Consider the following 20,262-nt stretch of genomic DNA (forward strand, 5'->3'; position numbering starts at 1 on the left):
GGAGCGAAGTGGAGGCAGACATAAACGCATCATTTGAGATAATAATCATGGAAAGCAGCAAGAAAATCATCCATGTAGCAGGAAGAAAATAGGAAAAAGGAGAAAAAAGCAGGAGTTAAAAGCTTCACAGGCAGAAATAGAAAGCAGAACAAAAGCAGACATAGTAGATGTTATTAGTCTCAGACGATTGACAGTGACATCATTTTACACAGGTATTGAATTACCAGGTTTCCTTACATTTGAGCCTATATGTGATCAAGAATGGTTAGGAGAGAGGGTTTTGTGTCACTGCGGGGCCCCGAATCTAAAGTTACTGTTCGCCAGTTGAACAAGACTTCACAGCAACGTGAAACTCCCATGTTTTTGTTCTTTTCAGTTTACAGCCTGTGCCTTAGGCGCCAAGCTCAATATAGTTGTTTGCAATCTTTAAAGCACCAAAAAACATTTGTTCATATTCTCAACTGCCAATGCTAAGTATTTTCAGGCGTTTGAGTCCGTGTGTTCTTTATTGCGACGGTTTGACATTTTTTGAATGTGTTGTGTCACATGCATGGAATGCAACAATAATATAAACTTAGATTCTCATTTGTAAACATTTTTCAGGTGACATTGTTTCGACTTGTCCAGGTGCTCCTACAATAAGTGATCCCAACGTACTGATGCTGGAGGTGTGAAATCACATGGTCCCGAGAGACGTACATGAAACCTGCACTCTGGATCCTGGCCTCCTTCAATCACTGACCTTAAGCTCCTTGTTGTATTGCTCCATTTGGGCCAGTTTATCTGTAGTTTCAATTTCCAGGATGTCAAGCTGGTCCTTCAGCCTCCTGCAGTTCGCTCCTTTTTCTGCCACACTCCCAGTCAGTGAGGTCAGAGCCACGGCTAGAAAGCAAAGGTCAAAAGGTCAACAAGCCAACTAACCAGTCCACCTCAGCGCGGGTGGACCGAATCGGCAACGAAATGTTGCATTTGTGTGAAAGCGAAAGCTCGTGTTTGCAACTCACAGGAGACTTTGTTGAGGTTGATGCTCCGCAGCTTCTCGGTCAGCCTCTGTCGCTCTGGAACCAGCTCCGAGAGCTTCTTCTGCCAGTTCTAACGGAGAGGCCAACACATTTTCAGAAAAAGACGTGTCTGGGAATGAGTCCCGTGCAAATTGGTCGACAAAGCAAAAAGCGGAAGAAAGCACATTTCGCCGCACCTCGAACTCCAGCTGAAGCGCGTTGATCTCAGCGATGCGTGCGTCCCTCTTCTGATTCACGAGGTCCACCTCGGCTTTCAGAATCCGCCGCTTGCTCTGAGCATCCCGGAGACGGTCTGAAATCTGCTTGTGCTTGTTTCCCTGCGCGGAGACGCACGCCATAAAAACCACATGCCCTTTCTATTGACGCTGTAAATCACAACATTAAATCATGCCTTACCACTGCCTCGAGCTCCAACTCCAGGGTCTTTTTTCTTGCCCGGAGTCGGGAGATCTCTTCTTGCTCTCCTTCTTTCCTCCTGCACAGCTCCTCTTTCCTCCCGCGCTCCCACTCCTCTCTCTGCTGGCGCTCAATCTCCAGCCTTGCTGCCTGGAAATGCCCAGAAAAAAAACCTGGTTACCAAACTTGACATTCCTCAATTTTCTCGAGTCTCACATCAGTTCCCACTCACCTCCTTCATCTCCAGCTCTCTCAGCCTCTCCTCCTCCCGCTGTCTCTCCATCTCCCTCTGCCTTTCGAGTCTCCTCTCCTCCTCCAGCCTCCTCCGGTTCTCCTGCTCCCTGGCCTCCCTCTCCCTCCGCTCTTGAGTGTCCCTCTCCTCCCTCTCCCTCCTCTCCCTCTCCTTCCTCTGTTCGTCCTCCAGGGCCAGTCGCCGTTTCTCCAGCTCGGCGCTTCCTCGAGCAAAGTTCTCCTTCAGTTTGTCCTCGAAGGACACTACAAAGTGGAGGAAGACAGAAGTGTCAGAAACAACGACACATGGATGACACAACAAAGCGTGCGGTGTGCAGAATGCCATACCGCCGCTCTTGTTTTTCTGTGCTGCTTCGATCTCTGCCGTGTCAATTAGGCAGGGAGTTATGTAGGGAACCATTCCATTCACAAGCTCAGTGGACTTAAATCCCCCTCTGAAGTAAGAAAAACAGTAATATTGGTCATTTTCTATTTTTTTTTTTTTATAAAAGAAAATATTGGCATGTTCTTCTGTCTTTTACCTGAGTGAAGGCGGTACCAGGTCTTGAGGCAGTGACAGGGGCAGAGGGCGACCCGTCTTCGCCATGTCAACAAGGTGCATTGCAAGAATAAACTCATCGGCCCGCAGCTGGCCGTCCCTATCCACATCTGCCAGCGTCCTGCATGAACAACAAAGATATCCAGGCTCAGTGAGAATAGCTCAGAGCCAGGTGACTTTATGCTTCTCCAGGACTACAAACGGCCGTTATTAACAAGGACAAATTACCAGACCGTCTATCGCACTCACACACTTCTTGAGTCAGCCAACACATGTTCACAAGTCCAACAGATGGTGAGAATTTACAAGCTCAGAGCTGATTCATGTCTGAAAAATACAGCTTCCCCAGCGTGACACCAACTTCATTTGGCATTTGTTGCTTGTCAGGCCGTTAAGTGGGCTGATGATGATGCAGGTGAGAATGAGGCAAACAATAAAGAAGTGACCTATAAGCTGAAAGCACTGAGCTGAATCTCATACATCCTTTCTTATTGTTTCATTGCTGCAGGTGACGCATTTCTTCATAATAACTGTCCTGGTTGATCTTTGTTTGACGTTGCTGCTGAAACATATATAATGATGACATATTGCCGTTTATGCAATTTCATTCAGTCAAACTGCTTTAAATAAGCTTTTTACTGCCTTTCTTACTGGTAGTTCCACTAAAGTCTTTGCAGAGGTGCAGCAGGGGACGCTGGATACACACTGTGAATACCAGAAGAGCTGCCTTTCAATCCTATTCAGTGTGGAGTTTTATCAAGTCTGCAAATTATGTTTTTATCAGGCTATTCAAGAGTGATAATGGATTGTATATTCAGTCACGTCGTCGGATATTTAATAATGGGGCTGAAGTAGAATTAATTTAATATATAAACCAAGAAATAGTATATCTAAATATACTTACTAATATCCATATAAATTTAATGATACATTATTGGATGTTCAAAATAAATAAAGTCAAACTGTAAGTATCACCTCTCTTCTTTTTGAAAGATGAGACTCAAACCAATACTAAACTTGGGCTTTTCAGTTTACACAAGATTACAACAGCTTACAAAAGCCAATGATGGTAGTAAGTAATACATACATTTTATTTTGCCATATACAGGATTACTGCAAGGGAAAAGATGCAGCCACACACACGCACACACACACTTGACACTCACCAGATGGTAGCAAGCTGAGTCTGGGTCAGGTTTGATGCTATCAAGGCATTTCTAACCTGAGGTCCTGCAAAGAAAAAAAAAAATCCCAAGTAATGAGAAATAACAGACTGAAATCTCCCTGCTATGTTGATATATTCTGGATGCATGCCGGGTTTGGCCAAGTGGTGCTAAAAGCGATTACAAGGGGACGTGAGTGCAAAGTGAAAGTGACCCAGTGTTCACTCTGTCAAACTTTGACAAGGCCACTCAAGAACAGTTAAGTGTTTATTCAGCTTTGTGTGTGCGCATGCCTGTGTATGTCTCTGTGTGTCCTACCTGACAAGTAGCCGCTCATGAGCTTGTCTAGCGTGTTGAACTGCTGGCGGTACTTGAGTCTTGAAGCCTGTGGAACAGCCCAGTCGCTCAAACTCATCTTTGGAGAGTTGCTGGCCAACGACGTGGTGGAGGAAGAGTTTGAACTACATGTTTTAGTTTTTTTTAAAGAGAGAGAGAGAAAAAAAAGTCATGTCAAAGATAACACCTGAAGGGAAATGGCACAGTGATATGACGTGGTCAGCACTTTCTTTTTCCGACTGTATTCTAGCCCTGACTTAAAACCACTAATTGCTCCGAGACTCCCCGTTGTTATTTCTGAACTCCTAATTAGAGGAAGCCGGGGAAAACGGCCATGTAGACAATGAGTCCCTGAAAGAAAGCCACGTCTCAGGCAATGCTAATCATTCTGTTTTTATTATCAACAATGTCTCTACAGGAATAGCAAAAGGATGGGCCGGGTCGATGATGTTCATTTAAAAAGAATGCTTTTTTTTTGTCTCCCCCTCATCATTATAGCTGGGTGGAAACTTGCAACACTGTGAAATAAAAGATGAGGTTTCAGTGAGACAATGTGAGATGGAGCGTGGGATCATCCTCCCGCCCAGGGCCTTTTTCTCAGTATGTGCAACTTAAGAGCTGAAGAAATGTATGAAAGCTTATATTCTGATGCTGAAAACAAAAATGTAAATGTCTATGATTGATGTTATAAAGTTAAGAAGCGGATGACAAACGTGAACTCGATGACCTGTATTGTTCCTTGAGCTGTGTGCCTATTGATGCACGGCTGTCTCACCGCCGATCTGAAGCACTAGTCTATTCAAAACAATGAAATCAGATATGAGTCCTATCCTTTTCCAATACCACAAAAAAAAAAAAAACCCACGAGGAGGGGGTCAGGGACATTGGATACTAAATTGAATCTGGTTGTCACGAAAACTGCACAAAACCTTCCAAACCCACCCGTCTCCTTTTTCTTTGCTCGGCACGTAATCCAACTATTGTAACTAGTCCAGGCAGAGATAAAGTTTGACTGGCACCGACGCAAAAACTGTAAACCCCTCCAGGGAGTGGCTATCTCATTTTCCCACCTCCCTCATAAGATCCAAGCTGACTTTGAAAGGCTGATAACAAGTGACACGACAAACATTGAATGTGATAAGGCCAACTGACAAATCATGAAAACTGCATATCTCTTTTTCAGTCCATGTTGTTTTAATCAGCAGTCAGACTAAGACATGGTCCATCTTCACCAAAAATGTGGCAGATATCATAGCAACCAAAAATATCCAACTGAAAAAACTAACTGTGAATGTCAATCTTATAGTGGGACAAGAGGAAGAGGTTAATCACCGGATCACAAAATGAAGGATAATTGATCCTCTCGGGAGCTTAAACATTTGTACCAAGTTTGGAGGGGGATTCTCATGAGTGAATGTTCAGATAAGGTGAATTAAAGTATTTTGGATGAAAACGGCTTTGAAAAACTGATGAGAAAGTAACGTTTTTCTCTAAGAATGCAGTTGAACTCCTGGTCTCCTGTTTGTGTGCCTAAACCAGCCAACTTCCTCTTGTTTCTAAAGAGAAAATGACTTTTCTGAACGTCCTTCCTGCCCTCGCCGCTATCGAAATGGTTAATCTCTGCCTGCGTTGTGATTCTCAACCCTTTCCTAGATAAATACTGCTTTAGTATAAGTACTGGGGGGGAAAAGAGCTGGCTGTGTTTTCTGTGGTTTACTCAAATATCTGTGTATCTTCTGAAAAGAAATAGCTGCTGCTATCCAGCAATGTAGAAACCTACTTGTAAATTTGTTAATTGGTGTTGCCATTAGCTGGAAGTCAAATGACAGCCACACACACTTTATAGTGGTCTGTTTGGCTTTATCAAGTCTTATCACAAATTTCAAATTTTCAAATTTCAAAAGTTAGAAGAAATTTACATTACATGTGCTCTTGAAAGAATTGAATTAATGAATGAGCGGCTATGAGAAAAAGCAAGAGATAAACCACCAGCATGCAGACCGAAGCAGACGGCTCTATCAATGTTCAGCTCGTGCTTATTGAAGGACTGTGAACACACAGTCAGCCCTGAAGAGTAGGATGAGCAAAAATGTCCTCTTGACTGGAACACTTTTTATGTCTTCCATGCGGGGTTCACACCTTTATGAGAATCTTACATTCACAAGCTTGTATTTACATTGACTTTCCCTCTTCGCAGAATATCACGGGAAATTGTTTATTTTCTACTATGCTCAAAATATTGTGAGATATTATAATACATGACACTAATACATGATCTGCACACAAAATGCCAAAGTGCTGCTTTGTTCTTCCAGACATTTTCTATTTTGTATTTTTGTACAATTGATTATTGAATGAAAATTATTTTAGGCCTGATAATACATGTGAGAAGCACATCTGAAGTTTGCTTTGCTATTATAGGACTAAAATATTTGGTCAAACTACTGAATTTTGCCTCCATACAGAAGAGGCATGCTTTGGATATATTAAAGTTTTAAGGCATCTTTGAGTAAACATCGTGGATTATTTAGGTGTGTCTCAAAGCCAGGCTAAGTGTCCTCTCTTCAAGAAACAAAACAGATGAGACAACCTACTAACATGTAGACAGTAGAGGACAGCACTTAGAAAACTGATGTTTATGTAAAATATATATATTTTTTGTCATGTTGTTCCACAACAAAGAAAAAACCTTAAGGTTTTCATTTAATGGTCATTTTGGCACTATTATTGATATAGTAAACACATGTCCGTGTTCCCTGAACTAAAATGTGTCTGACACACCATTTACATCAGGACAAAAGTAAAAAGTACACGGACACAGCAGCAAATGTAACCTTGGTGTTAATGTCATAATAGTAATCCAGTAAGAGCATGCTTTACTTTATAAAGCATTATTGGTCTCTCACCTGCTTGATCCCAGGTCCAGTAAGGAGTTGGCCTTTGACATACCGGTGGATGGAGAGAAGGCCATCGGAGAGGAGAAGCCAGAGAGAGGGAGCCCTGTAAATACCAGCATCGAAGACAATTTCTCAGTTTAACATCAGGATCACACTCATATGTTCCTGTCGGCATGCAATTATATAAAGCATGAGCTTTTCCCAAAACAATTACAGTAATCACTGACATGCTGTTGACAAGTAGAGTGCAGCTGCCTTTGAACGCCTTATCTTATCTCCTCGGACTTTACAGTCCCAGCACACAGAACTCGAGCGGAGAGGTTACCGACTCAAAGTAAGTACGTCGTGGTCGTCCGCCACGCCGAGCTAAAGAGGGTTCCTCTCAAGAGTCGTGCTAATGATATGTTTTCATCATCGGAAAAACAAAAGGGAGGTGAAAGCTGAGGTAATAAGATAGTAATTTCATACTGGAGCTCATTAGATCGTTTATTTCACAGCTGAAACGTGCACATGGAACAGACAGAAGGAGATTAAAGGGAGGAGATGGAGGAGCTGAGAGAGGAGGAGGGCAGAGAAGATTCCAACGAGAAGAAACTATAGATGCAAGTAGGTATATACACTATATACTGTATGTGTAACCACACTTAACATTTTTAATCATATAAGTGGAGTAACTTCAGCAGAAAACTATGCTGACTCTTGTCCTTGATGATGAAACACACTTTTTCCTGCATCAGGCTGGTTATGCTCATATTCAATGCAAGGCATGTGCACAGTGCAAGACAAATATAAGACCTCAGGGGAAGAGATAGATAAAGTGCAGCCTTTTCATGTTCCGGGTATAATCCCCACTACGCTGCTGCACTACTGAAGCTCAGGACATGAATAACAACGGATTCCGATGCGCTGCATATTACAGCAGGATTATTGTTGCGCCAGCTTCACCCAAAACCATTACTAGATTTGTCCTTTCTAAGTTATCAGCAGCTGGTGTTTTCACCTAAGTGATTCCCTCAATGTAGTAGCATTAAAAATGCTCTGGGCAGCGCGGACATTAGTGGTGTGTAAATGACGACGGAGAGACATCTGTGAAACACAAGCTGTCAAACTGCCACCGATCACAGTTATAGAGGGTGGAGAGACTCTATCAAACTGACGTCTATGAAACTGGTTTCTGGGTTTATTAATACAGAAATACGTGCAGAAAAGTGCCAGTTTCAGAGCTCATTCATATTTCCAACATGTGGATCTTTAGTTTGTTGGCAACAGAAAAATATACTATAATTTGAGGTACATTTTGCAGCTTTGGTTAAATTTGAAAATACAATTAAAAACAATTCATCAGCGTGCAAACTAGGGCTGCATGATATTAGCTGAACATGTGGTAATGTTATCGAGTGACGTGATTTACCATAAACAATTACACAGACAAGGCTGATATATTTGTGCTTGATTTGTTCTTATAAATCAATGTGCTCTTTCTCTTGCTACGAGTTTACGCCAGCTTATTTTTATTATTTAGTTCAGCCCATCTTCTCAATCACGTGTGTCTTCAGTTTTCCCCTGCAGCATTTCAGAAGTAGAGTTTGTTCTCTTTGTTTGTATTGATTTTTGCGCTTGTGCGTTCTTGCCCTTTGGCCACAATGTGTCCGAAAAAAATGGGGGATAACTAGTTTTCAAAGAATTAATTTCACACATTTTGTGAATCGATTGCAATTCATTGCAGTTTTCATCAACATTGAAATGTATGTCATTTAGAATTTTCAGACAATAAATGTACAGTGCATGCAAACATGTTGTTGAGATACAAACAAGAAACCTCAGATCATGGTAAAATCAAATTGACTTGTGTAGCGCATTAAATGACCAGAAATAGCTCAAAGCAATGACATGCAGCCCATAAATGTGAGTGCTATAACTGCTCCAGTGACTTACTAATGTTATCATTTCCACCAATCTGGGACACGCTTAATCCAATCAGCTATTGGTCTACTGCTGTGCAACCGGTTTCAACATATAACCCACCAAACTGCAGTTGATAAGATACTTTCTACTGACTTTGACCCTAAAAAAAACCTGATGCCACCAGCTGAAGATGCTTTGCTTAACTTTGGTATGTCCAGCTATTTATTTATTCCTCTGAACATAACTCACAGCACAGTTACACTCAGTATACTAAAGTAGCCGTGTAGAGAAGTAACTTGTACTGTTTTGAGTTGCCTCTCTAAAGTAGGACACACAGATGCTGTCTGCACTGTGTGGGTAAATCTAAAGACGAACTCAGCCATTAAGCTCTGCTGAATTTTCATCAGAAAGTTGTAGGAAGAAGTTCTACAATCTAGACCTTATTGGTTTATGATTTGCAGACTAATAACAATAAGAAGCAGCAGCATTTAGAAAAGTGAGATGACTTTTATACAGGTTTAGTAGGATAAAGGTTTATGTTGCAGGCAGGAGGACGGAGTTAGTTGTTAGTTCACACTCAACAGCCTCTATTTCCATGTGCCCCCCTCTTCGACACCAAGTCCAGGCAGGAACAAATCCATACTAATCTACCAACCAGTGTCTGTTCTGATTGGTCCAACAAGCCAACAAAGAATGGTTCTACTCCAGAACCGACCTGCATTGTTAGGAAGGAGTGGTGAGGTGAGGAGGTTGACGTTGCCATTGTGGAGCCCGGAGTGTCCGAGCGAGGTGATGAGTGGCAGGGTCAGTGTTGTTGGCATCAGGGGTTGCAGAGAGGGCATGGCAGGGTTAGCTGGGATGGGTGTTAACATGGGCATGACTGACATAGTCGACATGGATGACACACCGAGAGACAGGTTTGGCATAGAGCCCATTCCTAGAAGGAGGAAGCAAATGGACGTCAGATTAAAAAAAAATTGTTCATTCAACTTGTAGGCAAAATGTATAAACTTTTAGGAAAATGTGTTACCAAATCTAGCAGATGAAGGGATATTTGAACCACTGTTGGATGTGGGGGGCTGCTTCATGATGAGTGGCAAGGAGGAGGGTAAGTTTCTTCCCTGCAGCGTCAGTTTAATGAGCTTCATTGCTATAGAGAACTCCAGTCTGTCCATCTTCCCATCGCTGTCCATGTCAGCCAAGTTCCTACAAGTGGGACACACAAATAAAAACTGCAGTGAACCACGATCTTTTTATAGCAAAGTAAACATTCTTAGGTTTTTTTCCCCCCTTCTATTTATTGAAACAATAGGCAGGATCTGTTGGGACTGAATTCAGGTCACATGTTTCTTGCAAACAAACAAAAACACATACACAGTTCTATTTACACTTTCTCCTTGCATTGCTCGCACACAAAGTCTGCTGGGTGTGTCAGGCTTTAAAGGAAACAAATGTTCAACAGGAAGTTGAATCGGGGCCGGTGCACCAGAATGACTTACCAAAAACAAACCTCAAACCAAGATTCAGTAACATTGGTGTTGATATTTACCAAATTTCAGCAAGTAACGAGGCAGGAAGGCCAGACTGGAGAAAGAATTTCCTTGCTTGTTCTCCTGCAGACAAACAAAAGTCAAATTGAGTTCAGAAAGATGAGCATTCCATGTAGTTCCTTCGCCAGCCACACCACAAAAGTGACACTCTGTCTGGAATGACAGAAGCTCACCGGAGACATAGCCGAGGACGGGAGTGAGGGTGTCAAACTGTTTGTCGTGTTTCCCCCTCTCCTCTGGAGTAATGGCCCACACACTTGCTCCACCTGGATGGAACCGAGAAACAAACGTGACATTCAAAGTTGAATCAGTCCTCATGAAAAGGTGGGTGTGAACCTAAAGAGCATAAAGACTGCCAATAACAGTGAAGCTTCAGTTCCTCCGGGTCTCCACCTTCTCCACAGTGTTTTGTTGACTACCCGCCTTTTGAAAGGCATTAAAGGGACCGTTTCTTCAAAGATGAACTGTGGTTGTGTATACAGTTGAAGAATTTCAACTAGAATGTGGCGTCCTATATATGCTATGAATCAGATAAGTGTCTGTATATTAGGAAATACTATTACAATGAGAACCTTTAATACTGCAGATGGTTTGGTCAGTATAAGCTGTACAGTAAACAAGGTTTGATTCATTGCTTAACATGCCAGTATGAATACAGAATAAACCAGATTCTGCACTGGAAAGGAAGTGTGAGCTTTTTTTACTGTATTTGAGTAATATATCAATGAATGTTGTGGAAAAGAAGAAAACATATGCATTAAAACAGAAGTTGTCACGATCAAAACACCACAAAACCTTACAGTGAACTCATAATGTACATGTGTAACCTTTACCTATAATATCTTTGGGATATAGCTTATGAGAGTCAATATATATATATAGCATACAACCACATACTTTGCCTTGAATGCTGTTCAACAATTTGAAAGCTCTTAGACTGTTTTGTGAAGGAGACCCAACAATGTGGGCTAAAGATCTCCACCTAGGGCAATAATTCAATGGTAGAGATAAAGATAAGAAGGCAAATAGAGATAATGAGGTGCACAGAGGTGAAGGAGAGCAATTTGCGAATGATGAACTGACAGTGGAGGAGCAGAGAGATTTTCAGAGACACTGGTGGGGCGGTGTTCCTCACAAAGCAAACATCATACCAGCTCCTCCTCTTCTCCTCTGCCAACACATACAGGCTTCTCTGTTGACCACAGTGACACAGACCTTAAACTAAACGGGTGCTCAGTATCCCCCCCCCAAAAAAAATAAACAAAGTGTCTCCTCAGTTTCACTCTTTTTACATTGCTCGCCAAACCAAGTCAGTGCAACTTGGCTAGATTTCATGCCAGATCCCCCTCCTACAGTTACTTGGACTCAAACATGGGTTCCCCGCATTCAAGGTGAATACCGAACTGTGTGCACCACCAGTGGGGAGCAGAGTTGTCACAATAAGTGAATAAATGAATAAAGTAGTGAATATAAGACATATTGTTGAGTGAGTAGAGCACACACTATCTTATAATGTCTCAGAAAATGTTGAGGAATAACAGGAAAATCTGCAATCTGCTATAAATGTGCTATTCAATCTGATATAAAAAGAAATGATAGATGCAGCTCCAGGAAAAAATCCTAAAAGAATCAATACAAAAAAGATATGAATATAAATAAAAGGTTGGTTACATCTAAGTATACAGAAGGTTTGCATCACTCGCCTTGAATCAATGATTTAATTCTGCAGCTCAGCAATAAACACACAAAAAAACAGACACACAAACAGCCATTCATCCATCTGCTATACCAGTTCACTGTAGGTCAAGCCTTAAATCAAATGAGAGATTTTCACGGCATAACTGCTGTGCTAAGCGGACAGCTTCTTTATGAATTCCTTCATCACAGAAAACTGGTATTATAACAAGATTTCCACTTTCTAAAGAATTTTCCACCAACCAAAGCATTTCAGACCATGAAATGCTACAATGAGTTTCATGGGTTATTGTAGTGACATTTCATACAGTTAGAATTTTAAAATGTGTTTATAGGGGGTTTTGTCCAATCACAAAATCAACAGCTCTTAAAATCAATGACAAAATTATAAATATCCCAGTCAAGAATTGTTTTAATCTGTTACTTTACCCGAGAGCAAATTTTTTTATTACTGCAAAATCCATGTAGAAAAATACACATAAATGTGATTTTCTGTCCTATAATGCTCAAAAAGACAGCGCGTCGGCCTTTTTTGTCACTTTGATAGATGTTCAATATTCACAAGGACTGTTTTAACGTTATTGCAGGGAGAAAAGGGAAATGATTTCTCAGCCTGTGGCAGGATTGTGTCGTCAGAGACGTGGCATTCAGGGTGCAATTTATTCCCCAGTTTCAGGAAATACCACCCTGCCCATGATGGAACTTCCGGCCCGACGCTAACCCAAACAAACCACCGCTGCACTCACATCTCAGAGGAGTGACACCATGCACTGCTGAGAATTAGTTACAGCAAACACAACCTGGGACCATGATGCCAGACCATCTTTATTGTTACAAACAAAAAAAAGGAAGATGCAACATTTTCTAATGTGTGCATGTATATGCTGATATTTCTCTTCAGCGAAACACATTGTCCATTTGCATTGAGCCGGTGTCTCTTCTCAAACGGCTCCATGTATCCACACCACCCCAGCAGCACCTGTTCAGGTCCACACTTTTTCACAGACAAAGCAACGACCTACTTCTGGTGTTGTCAGCAAAAACGGCGCCGTTAAAGAGGAGAAAGTAATTAATCTCGCACAGAGATGTGAGTATTCCTCACGCCGTCTCCTCGGCGTTGACAGAGCTCATTTAAACAGGTATTGTAAGTGAAAAAGGGAAGGCGACATTTAGCACAGCACCTCTGGGACGTATGGCGAACGTGGTCACATAAACAGGCCTGTCGGTGGAGTTCAGTCTGGAGATCAGTCCAAGCTGAACGCTCGGTGGAAAAAGTGGGCCAGTGCAAAGCTTCTTATGTAGCAGCGGACGAATCCATAGGGGTTGGTTGTGTGGTGCCTGACACTTGTGCTCAAAACATATGGCCACTCAGTGTGAAATCCGATAAAAAGGTGCCAGATTCCAGAATTAGTACTGTGTAAAACAGAGATGACTCTCTGAGGCTATAGGATTAGCAGTGCATTTCCTGATATAGCTCATAGTGTCTGCCAGCAGCAAATGTCACTGCAATGTTTGAAGAAAGAAATGCTTTTTTTTTTTTTTTTTTTTTTTTAATTAAAATCTCACTCACCAAATGTTTTGGTCGGGCAGCGTTTTAGAGTTCTCACTGGTGAACTAAAATTTCCGGCAGGTGTGATTGTGGTGTGAAGGCAAGTCTCTCTGTCTCTCTGCGGAAGCCCTGTGATGCACTCGCGACCCTGCCGTCGTTTCCAGTCAGCTCTGATCAGCGCCAGTCCCCGCGACCCTGAGTTGGATAAAGGGTTGTAGAAGATGGATGGGTGGATTCAACTGTTCATCCATCTCTTTTGTCCAAGTTAGGGTCAAGAGCAGGTGGAGCCGTCATCCCAGCCGTCAACAGCCACTACATCACTGTGCACCCTAAGTCTTCATATCTCAGACGTGATCAAGTGCTTCAATGTCATCATGCCAACGATTCGGTGAAGAGTTAACTTTGGTGCTAATATTGATCACATACTGTGCATGTTTGCTTCTGGCAGTTGGATGAGTTTGCATTCGGAACACCCAACCTCATATGTCAACAGCAGACAATTATATGCACTTCCAGTGTATAAAGAAGAGCAAGAAATGGAAATGACAAATAAGCTTGTTATCACGCTCACAAACACAGCAGCCAAAGCAGGCAACCAGAGTGAATTTCACTTATCAGCAACATCTATTGTCTGGTGTGGTTCCCATTTATTGAATTCCCTCTTGAAGATCTCTGTCGCAACTGAAATATAAGGATGATATATACAGAGTGCTTGATTAAGACATACGGTCTTTCTTGTAGATGTACAATCGATGCTATGATGAGTGACTTTGAGTCTCAGAGTTCACTGCCAGTCTCACTCCTGGTGTTTGGTGATGATTTCCTACTATTAAGTGAAGTTGATAAAAAAAAAACACACCATCACTGAACAGACCTCGTCCCTCTACCACTTGGTTACAGTCAAACTGGACGATTTGTTTTCTCTACTATTCAAATCACACAGGTTGTACCAGGTTGTATAATTTTCTACTTTTCTGGCACCAAAACCTAAAAAATGGGAGCAACTTGAAAAGTGCCAAAACGTTTGTTTTTTTTCATTGCAAAGTATATGTGAAATATCAGACATACTCTATAATCGATACAGAAGAAACTTGCATTAAATTAGGATAAATCATCCAGTGGTTTATTTACTAATAATACTCTAAGATCAAGAAGTAAAATAGCATAGTTTTTCAAAATTATCCTTTTATATATGAAGTATAAAGCAGTGTAAACAGGCTATAGACTTGAAAAGCAAAACATTCAAATGTCAAGAAACTCATGTTAAAGGATGTTCTTTCTTTGCATTTATAAATTGCTCTTTCTGGAGCTGTACTGGTTTTGCACTGATATTTCCAAATAAATACATAAAGTATCTAACCTTTTCAACAGTTTACATCAGGGGCCACGTGCAGCCCATGAGTGGGCCAGACTGGTAAAATAGTGCCATATTAACCTTTAAATTCAAACTTGTTCTTTGTTGTGACACAGAGTATGTGTGATGAAAATGTCTCTATTTTCAGAAAACCGAACAATTAATTCTGATATTTATTGCTTGTCTGTTTCCGTCTGCTTTTCCAGTATTTCCCATCAAGGTTGTGACTCTTTCGGGCCTCCTGTCTGAACCGCAAGACCAGGAGGAGCACATAAAGACATCCGCCCGCATAGCAACCTCGAACACAAAGCCTCAGAGAACACACAAGAGCCCTTCAGTCAATATTGAGACAAAATAACTCAGAGACCAGCCTCAGGAAGGAACACCACCGTACACGCTCTGCACCGGCCTGCACAGCAACGTCATCTTTGCTCAGTTTGAAGCGACTGTGGCGCTGCTCGCCTCCCGAGCAGCTGCGGCACAAAGAGGCTTCTGCCCCCGTGTGCTCTCACTTCCTTTTGTCAGCCTGTGTGCGGTCGTCTAGGTGTCGTGCGGGCCCTCAGGAGACGCTCCAGTCAATCCCCCGAACACTCTGCTCCCTTCTTCTGAAGGAAAGCACATCGCTGCTTTCATAGCTATTTACATATCAAACACTTGACCTGGGGAGGACAAGTGAATGCTTCAGATCGCTCCAGTGGATCAACAGCATACAGCTTTTCAGTTTACACACGCACACACAAACAACCATCTCCCCTTCTCATATAAGACTGTTGCACAGAGTTCAAGTGGTTTGAAAATGCACATACTAACTAACTTTATAAGGCTTTATTGCAGATTCATTGTGTGAATGAGACTGCAGAGACAAACAGCTGTGCCTCCTTTACAATGTGGTCTCGCGAAGAAGCTCATCACACACTGATGATAATGTCTCATTATTCCTCGACTGAATGGGATTATAGCCGCGGATGTGACAAGATGCATTCAACTCACTAAAAGCACACTGTCCACGGAGGGCTTGAGACAATCAAAGCACAGAGACAACAGGATTACCACACACAGAGTAGTGCAAGTAGGACAACAAAACTGCTGCACCTTGGAGAGCGCAACACAGAAACAGACAATCGTCCCACCAAAACATCTATCTATCTATCTATCTATCTATCCAATTTGTTCAAATTTGCCCCAAAATGCAATCATTTCATATCTTTAAATTGTTTCATACATTATCAGTTAATACAGCTCACCCAAATTTCTTTGGGAAAACCACAGGATCAGAGATGGATTTAGTCAAACTCCACTCTCTCTTTGATGGTAAATCAATATCCCATTAACATGAGCTCACGCCTTATAAATGGAATAAGCAGTCACACACACACTGAGAGAGCCAGAACAGACTGAGACAAGTGCACTCATGTGTTCAGTCATAAGAGGAAGGCAGCCAGAGGGAAAGGTTAAACTTTAAAAGAGGCGCAGGAAGAAACAGCTGCTCACGATAGTCCTGACTGCCCTTTTCACCTTTTACTTTTTTTTCTTCCTTATTCATTCAAATTTCAACTTTGATAAGCTGCGCCTAGCAATAGTACACATTCGCATCCCGTCGACAAGCGGCGTCATGTGCACAGTTCACGGACACGCCGTGGACAAAAACAAAGTGTTCTTACCATTCATGGCTGCAGGTGGAGAGAGCACGGGCAGAGAGGGAAGTCCTCTACTCAGCTGGCTCGCTCTCAGACATCTGCAGAGAGAGAGGGGGGGAGAGAGAGAGAGGGGGAGAGGGAGAGAGAGAGAGAGAGAGAGAGAGAGAGAGAGAGAGAGAGAGAGAGAGAGAGAGAGGACGTGAGTGTGATTGTGTGTCACGAAGCGGTAAATATCGGTGAGGAACGTAAGTGCGTGTGCCTTAATGAGGATGAGAACAGATAGAATATAGATGCACGCAAGAGCCCGGAGAGGGAAAAAAAAAAACCTCATTTCATTTTTAACAACATGAGGAAAATGAATAGCTAATACAGAGAGGGATGACAGAATGAGGGAGGGACAGCAGAGGAGGGGTGTGGTGGGGGGGGGGATTATGTAGGGTGGGCTGAGGGTTGAGGAGCAAAGGGGGGGGGGGGGGGTACTTACAATGCAAATGTGGAGCAGTAGGCAAGAGAAGAGGATGGACAGTTTTAGGGATGGAAAACAGGGATGCAGCATTTTATCACCGTCTGCTGACAGATCACAGATGGTGGCTCAAATCTGCAGTCCTACACAAATCTTGTTTGTATTTTCTTGATCATTACTGCTGTGGGGACCTCAGTTACCGTTGTCACAATGTGAGGACTTGTCTACCTTCTCTGAACAATAAGTATTTCACGATAAAACCTCTCAATAGACCAATAGGCAGACAGATAAATCGGTTTCAAGTGGGATCGTTTTGGGATTAAACTCCTCACGTTGTTGATCACCCATGCCTGCCGTCTTTTCGAACTGTCGACGTACACCTGGTTACCCAAGTTGTTTTCTGACATTCTTCACGAGAAACTCAGTCCCCTGCTTCAACCATTCCTCTTTCTATTATTTTCACGACTCTTTCAATCTTCTTCTTCAGACCTTGTTACTCCCTTCGCTTAGACCTCGCCCTCCCCTTATGCCCGCTCGTGTCACATCTTTCCACATCTCTTTCCCTCTCAATACAATCCAAGGAACAAGCAAGCAAGCTTGGCCCCATCAGCTGTGATTCCTGCCACGGGGCCAGGCAATCTCCTCTCTGCTTCCTACAAATCACTCCCTCACACCATTTGGCTCGCCTCACCCTTTACCCCTATCGTTTCCATTTCTAGCGCACTAATTCAAATTCATCCTTCTATCAAACATGCAACAATCCTTGTCGAACTCCCACACATTTTCTTTCAACCTTTCCTCTCCTTCTGTTCTTATTGCACTGTTGCTCCATCATTTGCTTCCCCTGTTTTTCAATGAATTCCTGGAGGGGAGGCCGTGGTAGCGTTGCAGTATAAATCATTCTCTGCACATGCCGGTGCTGCCAATTACTTAAGAGCAATGAACCGTGCGCGGCGCCGTACACCTGTGCGCACTCTCCAGTGCCTGTGTTGATGGCTGTGTGCAAACATGAGCATCAGACTATTCACAGATGTAAGAATGGTTTGTAAATGAGAAAAAGATTTGGGGACTCCCCTTCGAAAAAAAAAATAGCTATCAATGGTCAGTCAGCCGTGGAGAGCACTGCTGCTGTCTCAAGGGCGTCCTATAAAAACCGGAGCCTGTCAGCTAACTGCAACAGTGACATATATATCAATATAATTTGCAATGAACTAAGGCTGTACTTTGTTTCATTATTATTTCTAATTATAATTATTATTTGTTGATCTTTGAAATATCAAAAACGTGACCAGGACTCACTACAAGGTCTGAGATGAGGACTCAAATATTGTGCACTGTCCAAATGAACGTCCAGTAAAAATATCCATCCATCCATCTTCTATAGTCCTCTATCAAACAGACACATAGACACTCCATCAAGGAGTGACAGACAATCACATACAGTACATAACCTAACCTGGGCTGGCCAGAAAAAGGAAGACGACCCTAAGTCCGGACTCGAACCGGGGATCTTCTATGATGCCACAACAAAACATACATCATTTAAATTCAGAAAATATAAACTTGTTTTTTGTATTTTGGGGCTTCACATTTGGCTTCAAGCGTCATAACTTATTGACACAATAATAGATTAATTGACCAACTGTCAATTCCCGACAGCAAACAAACCAAATATAAAAAGAAAAAAAAGCAACCCAGATTAGTGTTTATCAGCCATCATCACAAGTAATGACATCCTAATTTTATTCATTATGTTATTCTGTTTTCTTTTTCAAAATGACAAATAGGTCAAAACTACTGAAACACCTTTTAGGGGTGTAGTTGGGTTTTTAGCGAGAGCCCCTCCAGTCCCTGGGATCACATCTTTCATTGTTATACAGAGTTTTAATCCACAGCGTGTTTATGACTTATCGAAAAGAACTCCAGCTCTATTAACATCTTGGCCTTACAGTAGTTCTCCTCTCATATCGCGAGACTACGCAATATACACTTGGTCAATGTTTTATCTCTCAACACAGCACCTCCGGTGGAAACATTAATTTTTATTCACTACTGTATTAACAGTTATGTAAAATAATAATTGTATTGAGACTATCGAGTGCCAAAGTTTCCACAATGAGCCACTTTTGGCTGTAGTTATGAGTCAGAAAGCATAAAGATGGCCGACTGAAGGCTTCACTTTGTGTATGAGAGCGATGGCCCCTGGCTCAGTGGTGTAGAGACAAGTTAACGATGGAAGTCTTATTTAATCAAGACAGATGTATACGGGGTGTGGCGAGGACACAACCTTGGGTTTTTCAGGTTTTATTTAACCACAGGTGTTTTCCTCTTGTAGTTGGAAGACACAAAGGGAAATATCTTTGTCTTCAGGTCCAAAGCTGATCTTTCAGAGATACTGTAACTACCTTTAGAAAAACACAGGACTCAGTGTGCCACTTCTTGTGTTCCAGCGTGTATTTGGTGGTAAATGCAGCTAAAACTACCATTTACTACAATTTCTTTTTACTACAGCAGGAACTGGCCACAATGATGAGAAATAACTTTTCTTCGGTCTGGATTTATGAATGAACATGTGAACACTTTAGTCCTTCACCTTGCTGTCTTCTGATTGAAGGTTTTTTATGCAGTCCATTGAAGCACTGTACCTTTCTGATATAACCTGAACCATTAAAAAAAATAAAATAAAAAATCAAGCAACAAGTGAGGCAACAAGTCTCCACGTTACTTTATGAGTTCAGGATGCACAGTAATGGTACCACCTGGAGTCGGGGACAATTTCCGTTTGGATTTTAAATATGGAAGAACATTTACAGTACACGAACCAGGGGACCCTTTACAGTTAAGTCCCCGAAAGGAAAGTGATTAAATCTTATAGAGTAAAATGAAGCTGTGTACATTAATCAACTTGTAATGAAGTGTCATACACTGTTTAAACTGATGGTGGCTGTACAGATAAGGAAAAGATTTACTCAGAGACAAATGTTTTTACTATAAACAGCATATAAAGTTCACTCCTTAGTTTATTGCCACCCTGAGCCTTATGGGTATATGCATGAATATCTGTGTGTCTTTATGTAAACACTTTGCATAAGGGTATTTAGGAGTCTCTCATCTACCCTCACACACAAACATTTTTCTCCCCCGAGGTGTGTAGAAGTGTGTATGATTCCAAATAGAAGATCGTATCTTTCTACTGGCTATGTTAGAAAGCCGCCACTGTTCAAACAGGACACATCCTGGATAAAAACAACAATGCTGAATCAACAGAGAACACCCTCTACACTAACACGGACTGCACTTGACTTACTTGTTATTCATGAACGCTGCTTTAAAGCTTAAAACTGCCTCTTAAAATCCTCTTTTTAATTGAAATGAATTGTTTGAGGGCAGCACAGAGTTCTAGTGACAAGCACTGTCATTGAAGGCAGTCGATATTTAAATAATCAGAACTAAATATAAAAGATTGCCGATGCTCTTTGAGGCTTGATGGTATACTTTTCCTTTA

The 20,262-nt window shown here is 41.9% G+C and overlaps 1 protein-coding gene across 1 annotated transcript in view; it reads right to left on the reverse strand.

Moving 5' to 3' along the window:
* LOC308143030 (intersectin-2-like) overlaps positions 1–20,262 on the reverse strand; it is a 35,785-nt gene that overhangs the window by 13,576 nt on the left and 1,947 nt on the right. The window contains 15 exon segments of the mRNA XM_080513687.1: positions 743–882; positions 1,005–1,092; positions 1,199–1,339; positions 1,419–1,568; positions 1,651–1,913; positions 1,998–2,104; positions 2,192–2,329; positions 3,375–3,438; positions 3,690–3,832; positions 6,614–6,707; positions 9,225–9,446; positions 9,540–9,715; positions 10,059–10,122; positions 10,233–10,325; positions 16,319–16,392. Of these exon segments, the coding sequence (XP_080369813.1) occupies positions 743–882; positions 1,005–1,092; positions 1,199–1,339; positions 1,419–1,568; positions 1,651–1,913; positions 1,998–2,104; positions 2,192–2,329; positions 3,375–3,438; positions 3,690–3,832; positions 6,614–6,707; positions 9,225–9,446; positions 9,540–9,715; positions 10,059–10,122; positions 10,233–10,325; positions 16,319–16,325 (1,890 nt within the window). The 5' untranslated portion in view covers positions 16,326–16,392.

Source organism: Blennius ocellaris (genome assembly GCF_963422515.1).
Source record: "Blennius ocellaris genome assembly, chromosome: 18".
Classification (NCBI taxonomy): domain Eukaryota; kingdom Metazoa; phylum Chordata; class Actinopteri; order Blenniiformes; family Blenniidae; genus Blennius; species Blennius ocellaris.